The 14,318-nt window shown below is 37.3% G+C and overlaps 1 protein-coding gene across 1 annotated transcript in view; it reads right to left on the reverse strand.

Annotated features, from left to right (window-relative positions):
• PCCA (propionyl-CoA carboxylase subunit alpha) overlaps window positions 1-14,318 on the reverse strand; it is a 272,561-nt gene that overhangs the window by 150,647 nt on the left and 107,596 nt on the right. Inside the window, exons 13-14 of the mRNA XM_071430901.1 lie at window positions 6,139-6,282; window positions 4,383-4,457 (exon numbers count right to left, since the gene is read on the reverse strand). Of these exons, the coding sequence (XP_071287002.1) occupies window positions 4,383-4,457; window positions 6,139-6,282 (219 nt within the window). The remainder of the gene's footprint in view (window positions 1-4,382; window positions 4,458-6,138; window positions 6,283-14,318) is intronic.

Below are 14,318 nucleotides of genomic sequence, written 5' to 3' on the forward strand. Positions count from 1 at the left end.
ATTCTGCAATATTCATGGAAAAAAATAACACAAGTTCAAAAATTTCTTTTGAAGAGGCTGATTGCTGTTAACCAGCCAACAAGTTAGTTTGTATATTGCTGATTCTTGTTTTCATCTCTCAGTTTGATTTCATCACTGTAACAATGAGGTTAGCCATATAAAACTTTTCAAATGAGCAATTTCTGGGGAATAAATATTTATTAAATTGCTGGTTTTGAGCACTGGAATTCGAAATATTTTTTTTAAACTAATCAAAATAACTCAAGTGATAAATGCATTCTGGGGATCATAAGGATGGAGGGCTCTAATCAAAGCTGTTGAAACAGCAGGGCTCTGATACACTGCATTGTAAAGGGGTGGGAAAGAGGGTCCTGGAATCTCACTTAAATCTTCACCTGTGGGAAGGAACCTTTGTAATAAACAGCAGCTCATCTGTCTGCAGCAAGGCAGAAAAAGGTCAACACAACGGCTGTTAGGCCTTTAATATTTTAATTTAGGCAATTATCAAGGGACCACATGTAGAACCTCTTGTCTAGAGAATCCACATGAGGGCATGATGATGACTTTATTATCCAAATGACATAAAAAGATACCCTAGCAGGTGTATTCACTTTCTACAGTAAAAAACATTGTCTGACTAGTTCTTAGGACACTATATTTATTTTAAGAAGAAATTCACTTATTCACATGTTTGTATTCATATATTTGTATTTACATATTTACTTTTTTTTCTATACTTATTAACATGTAAAGTCAACATTGCTTCTGTACAACTTTAATAGATTCTTATCTGAATGTGCTTTATCTGTGCTTAACTGGGCTCCCCACTACTCACATCAGGTACATTTAACATTAGCTACTGATGTGAAGGTAGTTCAGACATGTCATGATTACAGAAAAAAACATGCAGTGTATTTCTCAGCTTCCTTTCTTCCAGCTGCTAAACTATCCTTTCTCACAGAATGGCTGTCCAGGTATAAAGTCAATGCACATGTTCTCACATTTAAGTCAGAAAGAATTAATTTACCTACTCAGTTCCAGAGAAATCCCCTGCCCTTGACATTTTCTTCTAATACTCAATAAATACATACATAAGACAAGGTATGACATACATACTCCACACATACTTGAATTGTACTGTGACTTTTGTGTCTGAAGCAGCACCTATAAAGTGACTGCACACGAGCATTCAGGAGTGCTTTATATATGCATAGGTAAGTACTGACACATGTATGTCATCTTTTGACAAAGAAAAAACATATGAAAGGTGCATAATTCAGGCCCACGATAAGCAGGTTAGTCAGACCCTAAAGTTAACTAAGACTTCTGAGGCTACCCCAACTATATGCTCTGCCTGGCTCTATGTTTCTATTCATATACAATACATGTACGTGACCACTACAAAATTCACATTTTTCTCTAACCACAGTATCTTGAAAAGGCTACAGTGAATATAAACTACTTAAACTACTGCATAACTTACTTTAAAAAAATCTGGAGTCCTCTATGGAAGTTAATTTTCATAAAATAAACTCAAGATTACCAAAAAAATGACAGCAAAAAAGAAATATATTTACTATCTTAAATTCTCCCTGTGGTGCTTACATTTTCAGAGCCTGGTAACAGTAGGTGATTTTATAAACTATATGGTGTGACAGAATTTAATGAATATTGGATGAACAAGAAACCCTAATTCAACAGCTACTCACTATAATGTGCTGAACTTGATAAATAATAGCAATATTTATTAGACCTCCAGCATTTACTTCTGTTTAATATAGTTCGTTTCTTTTACTCAGTATTTAAGATATTTAGGCAAAGCTAGGGTTAAAGGTCCTGCTGTAGCCTAGAGCTCATTCATATTACAGCCCTAACACTTTATTGATGTTGTATTATCCTCATGTGTTATTACATTAGGACAACAGCAAAATGAATAAAAAATGCTTAAGTGGAGGGGCCTGGGGGGAAGTGTCTCAGTCCTGCAATGAACTCTTAATGCATCAAATTCCACTTAGAAACACAAAGAGATTCTTGTATTTCTCAATTCTTTGCTATATCTGAGTCTGAGAATTTTCTTTTCCTGGTAAGAGTCACTAAAATACCAGACTACTGCTCACATTGACAGAGAGCAAAGCTGGAGTGCTCCAGATATAGCAGAACATGTTGCGTAGGAGCACCAAACATCAAAGCCCACTATCACACATAAAGGGCTGGTTTATAGTCACCTGTGTTCAGCTTCATTATCAAAGACAAAAAAAAAAGGTATTTATGAGCACCACATTCTAAGGAAATTAGAAACTATGTGACACAAAAATAGCCATATTCTTCCCTATGGCTAAGCAAAATACGGCTCTCACCGAGCCATGCTCAACAGTTCCATCAGCATGGGCAGCTGACACACAGGGATGGTAAATCAGAGCTAACTTGAGACACAGAAGAAATGAATTGCCAATACACTTGGCAATACACATAAGCTGAACTTGCTGTGACATGCTACAAGTCTCTGCTAATTTTTCTCAAGCCAAATTGTTGACAACTCTAAAACCTAAAAACAAACACCACAGCACAATGGGCCTGTAACGCTGTACCTTTTTAGCCACATTAATTTTGTTCTTAGCAGCATGACATTCTCAGAAGAGAAATTAGTTTCATGCTAGCAGAAATATATGTATTAAGACACCAAATCATGAGTACCTACATAAAAATAGTTCTTGTATTTTTTAATATGACAGTGGAAGTAAACAGGAAGAGAAAGCCTAGAGACTCCATATGAGCTCCTCAACCCAATGCTCTGAAGCCTCCAGTGTAATTAAAATCTCTTTCTTTGGTACCACGATGGACTACGTGAAGCAATCAGGCGTCTCCCACCCTTCATTTTCAATTCACCTCTCCCCCTAAGCACAACTCCCAGCCCACCCCATCTACCTGACAAGTGACAGCCCAATCTGATTAAATGCTTGCAAGGGAGGGGACTCATGGGCCTCCATGACAGGCCAAAAGTGATCACCATGGAGATACATAATTACAGCTGTCAACGCGTCTACTGTCCTGCTGGCATCAATTTGATTGCTCCCAGCAATAATGATAGACAAAGCTTAGTGTGCACTCTCCTACACCCAATCACTTTATCTATTCCGTGGTCCATTTAGCTGACATGCAACATTCACACAAGCAAATAACAGCAGTAAGCAGAACATTTAAGGCATTTTAATTGTTTTTTCTTTGTATGGATGGCTCACAAGCGCAAATGTTATTACATAAAACTCCTGCTGCAGCATTAATTGAAGAAAGATTTGGTGGGACAAAGACTGTAGGGGGTATAGTTTGTCCATTATCACTTGTACTTTCAACAGGTCTCACGTTTGGAAAATTGCAAATTGCAAAAACTTGCAAGGGCAAAATGTTTGACATCGTGTTAGCTATTACAACATGGTGAAAACTTCTAACAACCACTGGAGTACTCATTATAAATTCTTATTAAATACACTCTTTGTTTCATTAAAAAGAAGTTTAGATACATCCAGCGATACCTTTTTCCCCTCATCTCCTCTTTAAGAGCACATAATGCCTTTTAGATCTTCACAGTTTTTTTCTGCTTTCAGGCTTTGAACACAGCATGAAGCCTTAAAGACCAGAAAGGGTCAGGTCCCTTTGGAAAGTACACGGGCAAAAACAATTTAAAAAGCGAAATAAATCATATATCCAATAACAACTCCACATTTAAGATTCCTCCTGTAATCTCTCAGTATTTTCCGTGCAAGCAATCAGACTGAATAATTGTATTCACAGATGGTACAGTCTCATCATTGCACTGACACAGTGTCACTCATGTATATGTGCACTTATAATTTAAGACTACCTTGATTTTACAGAAAGGCAGTGTATTTGCTCTTTACACCATGCAGAAAACACTGTTTGCTAAACACCTATTCTATATGGTTAGGCTGTATCCTGAAACACGTAATAACCACTGTAAGAAACTCCTCAGTCTACAAAGCTAAACAAAAAGCACTGGCCGTTTCTCACCAGTGTCCCCAGTTTTCTGTGTTTCAAGAGCTGACTCAACAGTTTAGTGTCATTTTTAATGACCACAAGTACATTTACTAAAGCTGTGTTTGAAAAACTTAAGCTGAAAGTTATAGAACAAACCATTTCAACATGTATTGGTTTCCTGTTATACCCAATCTGAACATTTTTAATCCAGTTTGGAACTGTTCACTTTTAAGCAGCTTTTCAGGTTGCACAAATCAGTATTGCCATGTCCTGTCCCCACTCTGGCAAAAAGCTGGAAAAAAGGCCTGGTTTACAAAGCTGCTGAGTATTTATAGTCTTTATATAAGAGAAATTCAGCACCTATGAAAAACCAGAACCGAGTTACTTACACTTGGCACATGCAATGGTTCCTGATACTGAGACAGTTTACCAATGGATGGCAGGCCAAAAGATTTGTAGGGGTCCTGGAAAAAAATTCAACATGAGAAAGCATTAAGCTTTTGCAGATGTGTAGCAGATAATGTTTAAAAGCTTTAAGTATAACAGAAACTGCTACTGGAATGACTCTGCTTTTTTGCCCAGAATTACTTGTGTCAAAGAACATTTCTTCATCCATCTGCCCCCACAAATCCAAATAAAGAAATGGAAGTATATAAATTCTCTTGCATCAGTTAAAAAAAAAAGGAAATAAGTATTCTGCACCAGTTACAATATTCCAAAATAAAATATACAAAGATGACATTTTCATTAGCTACACTTGGAAGAAGGATGGGAAAGTATTCAGGAGTATAAGAAAAAATTTTCGGAGATAAAAAGGGCAGTTAGAATTTCAATTATCTTAAGAAGTCAAACCAATCTTTATGCCACTGGAAACCTCCTACATTAATGTACATAATGCAACACTAATACAAACTTGATAGGAAAACAAATAAATATATGGCCTACAGAATAACCTAATTCATGGCAAAGTAGTTGGATTCATTACTCATAAATGTGGGGGGATTTAAGATGAACAAAATAAAAAGCCTAAACATCAGTTGGTCCATTGTAAAGCCTACTAAAACTCAGAATAGTTTCCATGCCAGTCACAGGGCAAATATTTATTCTTTATCAAAATAGTCTGGACAACTTTGAATCAGTAGAGGAATTTGGAGGTTAGATGCATGTCATGAGATAAAAAGAAAAAAAAAAAACATAAGATGGTCTAGGTAACAAAATTTCCAACAGTTAAGCAAGGGGAAAAATGTCTCAAGGTGCTGAATTAGTTTTGAAATGCAGAGTTACCTAAAATGTTCCTGAAACTAAATGAAGGAAGATAGGCATTATTTTCCAGCCCCCACCCCTGGAAGTGTTCAAGGCCAGGCTCCAATGGGGCTCTGAGCAACCTGGTCTAGTGGAAGGTGTCCCTGCCCATGGCAGGGAAGTTGCGATTAGGTGATCTTCAAGGTCCTCTCCAACACTAATCACTCTGTGATTCAATGACTTTTTTTTTTTTTACTAAACAAATTTTCATTTTCATGTATCAAAAGTGACACCAAAAAGACATTACATCAAAATGTCTTGAAAATGGGATTTAAATATTCATAAGCTTCTTTAAGGTAAGATGGAGACTCACACCATAATTATAGTTATTGTTTTGGAATGTGCTTTGAAAGTTTATCCTATACACTGTGGTTTCAGAAAATGTGTAACTTGGTTTCTCAATGACCTTTTCAAAAGTTTTATTAAAACAACAAAAATTCTGCAAGACATTGAATTTCAACTGTCTTTTAAAGTCAACAAGTTTCAACTACACATTTCAGAAACTTCAAAAGAGTGGTTAACTCTGGTAAATAATTCCAGTATCATTAAACGTGTACTGAACATGCAGGCTTATTTCTAATGGTATTTGCTTACCTCTCTCTTTTATCATCTTTACTTTCAACTTTCAGGAAAAAACTATGTTGAAACACACACCGTATTTTTAATTAAAAAACAAGAACTCGACAATTCTACGAAACCTCATTAACCATTCGTGTTACATGAATCGAAATCATGACTTTCATATGATATTCCTTGATTTCACCTTGGCATCTATCCACACCTGGGTATTACTACGCCACAATTCAACCACCTACCCCCTCCTCCCCATTACCACTCATTTACCTCAGCATAAACTCGACATTCAACCGCCCAGCCGTTGATGGGAATATCAGCCTGTTTGTGCCTGAGAGGGTAACCCTTGGCAACACGGATCATTTCTTGGACTAAGTCCAGGCCGGTAATGCATTCTGTGACGGGATGTTCAACCTGCAAGGTCAAGAACTGTCAGTCAGTAGGTAACAAAAAGCAACCAATAAAAAAAAGCACCTCTCTGTAAACAAATACAGATAAATAAGAAATTTCACCTGCGAAAGAACAGAGAAAGGCTATGTTTCTATTTTGGTCTTTTTCCACAAAGAAAAAAACCTACTTAAACTCCAGCAACTGCTGTCTTTGCATGGAGAACACAAAAAAAATAATTAGCAGATTACAATAACTCAGAGCAGCATACAAAAGGAAAACTAGAGAGGTGACCTGGGAGGATTTGGAGATTTGTAGGGGTTTTTTGTTTAGTCAGGGTTTTTTTTCACGTATTTTACAAATTCAAATGCATCCAGTGACAATGAGGTAATTTTTCTTTGTTTGGAAGCTTTTCCCATTCAATTCTATTTTGAAGAGACTCACACCGTGGCCATAACTATATTTTAACTGAAAATCTCCAAGTAGTTGATAATCAACCCATTCTGCTACACTTAACATGGCATGTACAGGAGCCACTACCAATTTTCCACAGAACCGGCGTAGCCTATATCTCACCCATTCGCCTTCTTTCACTAACCTGTCCTGACAAGCAACCAGATTAGCGTAATCTTGCATCAGCGCAGTGTAGCAGAAATGAGCAGATGGATCCTTCAATTTCCCCCCCCCCCCCCCCCAGACTTATCTGTTTAGTGCTTAGCATGCACAATAGCTGGGCTGGACCAGCAGAGTGGTTCTGCGCGCTCAGCAAATTGCCGCTAACAGCTTTGGAAGAGGCTGCCCTGGGAATTGCCGTCGCTCGCGCTCACGCGGGATGTGCGTACAAGCATGCACACGTGGGCGCGCACAGGCACGTGCACACACTTCTGCCTTCAAATGGGCAGAGAAACGAGCACCTTGATTAACTTTAAAAAGCCTTTAACTAGGCATAAGACAATAAAAAGCAACCAAGGTGATTCCTCTGATCGCCACCACATCGATCGAGTAAAAGGTAGGCATGCTAAAAGCATGTTCTTCTCACAGAAACAGCTATACCACCAGAAACCATGACAGAACTGCCATTTTTGTTATAAAATGTTTGTGCTTCAAGCGGAAAAATACCTCAAGAAAACACACTTTGCAACTGCTTATGGTGAGATGTCATACTATGTACCTTTTCTGACACAGGAAAAGGTCATTGACCAAACCACTTGTCTTTCATCCTTCAAGTATGCAGTATTAAGGAAAACATTCAGTCATTATAACAACATTGTGGCTTACCGGAACAAGTAGAAGCTTTGGTCTTTAAGAAAAAACGCTTTGTAAAAATAAACAGATGGCATCCATAATTAGCCCTGTGTGTGCTGTGAGTTTGTTTAGAGTTTCAACAACATTTTAAGACGTTTTGACATAATTTTAATGACAAATCATCACTGAAACAAGCACCTATTCTTTGAAGGACAAAAGTGACATTGAAATGGGAATCTGATTATACAGTTTAAGGATGTACCTTTGGGACTCAATCTTGATTCTACCTAACACATGATACTTTCCAGCATGTCAAGCTTAATAACAGTATTTTGAGAATCTATGAAACATCTCAGTGTCTATCCTGCAGTGTTAAATTGAAGCAATTCAATTTCCATTAAGACTTGAAGTTTTAATAGAAACTCAAGTTTTAATAGAAAGTTACTTGTCACACATTCATATTTGGACAACAGAACTTCTTTTCCTACTTTGGAATTTAAGTTTTAAAAGATTACCTTTGAGCTGGGAACATGTTTGGAATTCTAACATTCCAGATAATTAAAATACTTTTTCTGTTTCCAAAGACATTTGCATTATTTAGTTATACTGCCATTTTTCTTGGATAGCAATTGGCATTCCAGATTCAATAGCTTCATTGTTGTTTTCAGTTTTATTGTTGATGATCAAAATAAGATGGAATGTCTCTGAAAAGAAAAATATTTTTGTTGTTTGCTTCTTAAGACTCACAAACATTTATTTAATCCATTCTTCAATACAGATCTTTGACTTGGTCAATATTTTCTTCTGTTTCTTCAAAATACTCCCTTTGTCTCCACACAAAGCAGCATTCAGAAAATATGTATAGGAAAAAATGTTGAGGGGTTTTTTTGGGGTGGGGAGAAGTCCTACTTTATTTTAGGACTCTGCTTCAACTACTACTATTTAGGCATAACATAGACAATTCCAATCATAGCATTAATTTGGGGCACCAAATACATTTGAATGCATTTTCATATTAAGACTATCAGATGAAATATGGTAGAAAAGAACTTTAATCTTGAAATCTCTACAACTATAACTAATAATTGTCTAAAGTAATTGTATCTGTTGTAAAAATCACTCTTATAAGTTAGACTTCAATCACTTCCCTCTTTTCCACTTTCTACTTCAGGTGCTGTCTTTATTCTGCCTGCCTGTTGTATTTCCTTCTATTCTATTTATGCTATCTCCCTTCTCCATCAACAGCCTTTACTTGCCAGCATATGGAGACTAAGTCAAGTACTACATTTTTGACAAGATGAATGCAAGTTTGCTCACAAATGGAGCTGAATCTCACTCAACTGATCAACTCCTTTAGCTTTAGGCCATAGTCAGTTTTGCAGTCAGACTGATCCAAGATGTTGCCAGTGAACCCCAGCCATTAAAGAGCCAGTGTTGGTATGGTTATGCAACAGTAGCTACATTCACACATTACTGCTGACTTAAACACAAAGGGCAAAACCAGACATGTCTGCAGCAAGCATTCTACAGATCATAGCTGTATCTTATTCTCAACAGGACAGGCAGAAAAAATTCATCTGCAAAAACTCTCAATTAATTAACTGCCAAAAGTAACACCTTTACTATCAGTTCCTTTACTTATACCAAGTCTGCTCATAAACAGTTGATAACAAGTCATCATTTCAATGCACTTAAGAACAATATACACCTCCTTTAAAAAGTCTTAAGTCTCTGTAAGATGTCACTTATATTCCTGCTTTCAAGTCCACACAGCTATACCTGCTATGACCAGCAATAGCTATACAGAGTAAAGGGAAAGTGCTTCCCCTTCATACTGGATCTACTGCTCTTAAGACATATAACAGCAACCAGATTTCCCATGAGCATTGCAAGTGTTCTTGCTTCACTAACCCCTTCCCATTTATACAGCAAGAGAAACTAGTGGCAAAGCCTGTCAGAAAATAATAATTAGGTCCCAGTTTATAGATAGTAAAGCAGGTATATAAGAGTTGGGGAACCTACCAACATCACAGGCCAGTTAGCATCCATCACCAGAACAGTATGGAAAGGCTCCTAATTTTCCTCCTGTTCTGTGACTGCCAGTGGTTTTAAAGCTTTACCATAGTGGGGTTCATCCACAGCTACAAAAACAGTCATGCAGTTTTTACTGACAGTAGGAGCTGAGAATTAAATTAGTGATGACTGTTCCCCTTATATTCAGGGGAATAATTCTGGGACACATTTTTCCTCAAGACTATCAATGTACCCAGATCTAACAGCAAACACTTCTGGACACTCACAGACTGCTCTTGTCCCTGTGTGTATAAGGCATCAAGTTACTCACACACCAGCTGGAACATTCAAGCACACCACATCAGCCAAGAAAATCTAAATTTCAGTAGACGTAAAACTACAGCCTATGTCACCCCTACTACTGTAAGTCCCTAGCTGGTGTCATATACCCCTTTACATTCAGATAAATAATCTCAAAACTAACTTTCAACATACACCTCAGTTTCCAGGAAATGTGATTCACCTGGAGTCCCACAGGCTTTGCTGCTGCAGCCAAATCCAGTATCAATTGACCCAAACTCACCAACTTACAGATGCTTCTTAACTCCCTGTATTTCAGTAAGCCTGGTTTCTATTTCGGAGAATTGAACAGCAACAGAAGTGCACACATGTTCTGTTCTTCAGGCATGCAAGCTTCCTGACTACTATGAGCAGGAGCACACTGGGGTCACATCTTTCTGCAAAATAGTTCACATGTACATGGGGTTTGGGAGCACACAGCAAAAAAACAGCTTTTCATAAAGGCTACTGAAAAAGAGACAATGGTTGGACTAATATACAGAATGAATGGAAAGCAGGACTACATAACTGGGTAACTACAGGCATCTTATATAACAACACTTGCTGTTTGTTTTCTGACCTATTAGTATACAACTGAAAACTGAAGGCAATCAGTACTACAATAATTTCCATCAGCTAAGATGTTCAGGTAGACTTCTTTTATTGTTTCCCAAGTAGGATGTAGAATAAAAACTAATGCACAGACATTCAGTACAAACTAGTTTTTTAATGGTAGCATATAACTTTGAAAAGGTATTTAATTTATAATAACTTCCTCATATGAAGTTATATTCCAATAATCATTAACACAGTTCTCAATTTTCTTTTGCAAGGATTTGTTTCTACATTGTATGGGACAGACACATCTTATGTGGCCTATGAATTCTGAATCTTTTCTGTGTTTTAGACAAACAGCACACACTTCACGTCAATAAGTCAATTAGCTCATAATTTCAACATAACTTTCTCAATTAACATCCTGCACTTCAAATAAAATTTCTCGAAGTCTAGTAATTCTACACAATTTCCTTCCCACTACATGCGGCACGTAAGAAAATAAAGAAACTAGTATCCACAAACACAATACTTTCTTTCCTAAAGATCTAATTCCTGTTTTTACTGTATTTAGCTGTGGTATTAAAGCTTTCTCAGAACACTTCATTCAGGATGGCTCTGGTCACACCGCAGCTATTCTTTGGTTTACTTTACATCAAATTCACCAAGCAAAGAAACTAACGTACCCTTTGAAGAATGACCTTTTGTTTCTCTACTTATTAAGTAGTCTCCTCTTTCTCTACGTTTTTTAATAGTATTTTATGAGAGTTACATGGGAATGTTGTCTCTAAGATATCACTCCATGCCTTGGCAGCACTGTTAATGGCATCTTTCAGATTCAATGACTTACACAAACAACGTTGTTCTCTTCTGTCAACAACAATTAGCAATGCTTTTCTGTAGTTCTTTTGGGAAGGCTGAAAAGCAGACAACCAGTAGATACATAATGGAAGTTGCATTAGGAGGCAAGAATGTGGCAAAAATTTGGTTAACTGTTGTCGGCTGACCCTCTTGTGTGAAGAAGTGTTGTTTGGCAGTAAAATCACCTTTTCTTTCAGTTCTAAAAATGGCCATGAACAGCTGGTATAAACTGTGTGCAGAATGGATTCTGGTGGGCTTAGCAGATTGGTAATGGGATAAGAGACCTTTCACCTTTAGGTCAGTAGTTCAAATTCAGCCCAGGTTAGCAGCAATTGAAAGTCCTTACCATCTGACACTGTTTGTTAGACTATTTAAAATGACTGAAGCAAAGTGCTGTCACAGTAAAACAAGAATCCAGTATTAAGAAACATGAAGTCTTGGCAAACAGCAGAAACCGTACAGATTTACTTTGAAATCCCACCATTCTGACTTCACAGAAATCTACTCCTCTAACTCCTGACAACCTGTTTCTCTGCTCCCATTCTCCTGCCCACCTATCACAAGTCATCTTGCAGCTCTGCGCAACCAAGACAGCAAGATCACCGCTTGCCATCCCATGGCTCTGCTGTAGATACCAAAATCATCAGTTCTCTGTGGCTTTAGGTGGCAATTTGGACTCAGCTCATCACTTTGCTATTTGTATTTTGTTCTTACTGCTACATATAACACAGCTACAATATTTTCCAGCACTAATACCCTTCACTAAGCAAACACGTAGCAGGTGCCAACTGGTGATGAGCAAAGAATACAATTAAGAGGCTGTGAGAACCAGGAGTTTATAAGCAGTGGAGCTCTAAGGCATCTGCAACAGTATTTCTATCGACTTTTAGACATTTTCCTACCATGCTTTTTGTATTTTCATGGGTGGACAAACACGAGAAGGGAAGACATGTTGCATGTAAAAATTCTTCCCATGTCTTACACTAGTCATAGCCAGTTTTGCAAAAAGACAACTCTCTGGAATACATAATTTTCCAAAGGTCAGTAAAATCTGATGAAAACGCAGAAAGTGATAAACAAAAGTCTTAGCACTGGGTAATGTTTTATAGGTCTGTGGAAGGTTACTTACCTTACACTTTATGCCTTCGAATCAAGTTACTTTAAAAACATATACCTAAAATATTCTTTTGACAACTCACTGTAAACTAAAAACATATGTATGCCATTTGCTCTTAGCAAATCTCTCACAAATACATGAGACTATTCTACAAAATTAATTTTTATTTCCTAAAAAGTTGTGACAAAAATACTCAAACTGACACATGAAGAGAAAACCCATTGAAATTACCATATTTCTCAACTCCAATCTACACATATTATCTTTTCAATTACATTAAGCAAATTCAGTTACATTTTGAGGAGGAAGGGAGTACTCACATGTTATTTAACTCTCACAACTCATGAGGGAGGCATAAGGTTGGGAACAGGCCTGAGACACAAACATACCAATTGTATTGATTGCAAGTGCTCGATTCACATCACTCATTGTACATTTCTCTAGCCAACAAGAGATGTTTCTCATTTCAAGGTAATACAAACATCTAAAATATGGGAAATTTTCCCTTTGCTGTCACTGTTTCACATATATGAGGCTTAGCTACACCACACACAAATGTATTAACAGATATTTTTAAGTACGGACCACAGACTTTCTTCATATAAAGTCCAAGAGAAACAACATCTATTCTTCCAGTGAAGAAAAGAAGAAACTTTTCTGGTGAAAGCCAGCACTTCTGAAGTACCTTAGGAGATTTTAACATAACTTGGAAGCCAGAAAGGCTATCAGTCTAAGGGGTCAGAAACTTTGTATTGATTGCAAAGGTCTTGATAAGTTGTTCTGGACCAGGAATGCCCTTGATTAGACTGATGACAACTAGGCAACAGAAAACATACCACACTATGAGCAGCTAAAAAGAATCAGATATTCAACATCTAGTCTGCCTCAACTTTAACAGTGGTAACTGCCTGAAAACCACTGCAAAACTGCCCAGAAGTTCTCTGCTAGCTTCTAGGGCAGACATCTCTATGTCCTTTTGTGGAAAGTAGGAACTAGTTTTACTATGCAATCATACAATCCTCAATCTTATGTCTCATACTTACCAGAGCTAGCCTCAAAGATGGAAGAAAGGCAAATACAACAAAAGAACATTGCCAACAGCAAATAATAAGCTATCCTAGCTGAATCACTTAGAGGCAGTAAAACATCTGTAACAAATTTGTGTACCATACAAAAGACACAATGGAGCTGATTCACCAATTTTCTTTTGCTTCCCAGTCTTGTATAGTATTGCAGCAGGACTTAAAACAAAACCTAAATAAAATATCAACTTCCTTCAAGGTGCTATTTACACTTCTTTTGTGTAACTATACAAAGAAAAGGTATATTCCCAAAGAGTCCTCAAAAAAACAGCAAAATAATAATACAACTCTGATTACTGCAAAATAATATACCAGAAAGACTGAAAGGCATCCAAAAGATACACCAGAGGGAGGGAGGGGAGATATCAACATGCAGTGCAAAATACTGGACACACTTTAGGTAGCAAGTATATTCTGAAGTCTGTATCCAAACTAAAAATGCGACAGCGATCTGATCAGAGATTGCTGAAACATTAAAACAGACACAAAATGCATAATTTAGTAGAAATGTTCTGATGATGGTGACAGGTAACTGTGTCTAATGCATGCTGACAAATATCTTAAGAGGATCATTTATGGATCAGACACCTATCATTTTGGAAAGCTCTTCCAGCTGTGGAGTGTTCAGCAAGAACAAGGCAAGTGAATCTGTTAGACACTGATCACAGTTAGGAGATGCAAAAGGAAAAAGAAAGACTGAAGCAATACAGGAACATCTGGAGACTATCCTGGTCTGAAGTAAAAGCTGGACAAGCTCCAGTAGAGTTTCTAGGTTTGGCTCTTAACAGTAGGGAACAACTATATTACATTAGTTGCATAACTGTTAGCTGAACAGAAAGTAAATCTTGAGA

This window comes from Agelaius tricolor, unplaced genomic scaffold, assembly GCF_023055355.1.
Source record: "Agelaius tricolor isolate 1412-34295 unplaced genomic scaffold, bAgeTri1.0.p SCAF_7, whole genome shotgun sequence".
Taxonomy (NCBI): domain Eukaryota; kingdom Metazoa; phylum Chordata; class Aves; order Passeriformes; family Icteridae; genus Agelaius; species Agelaius tricolor.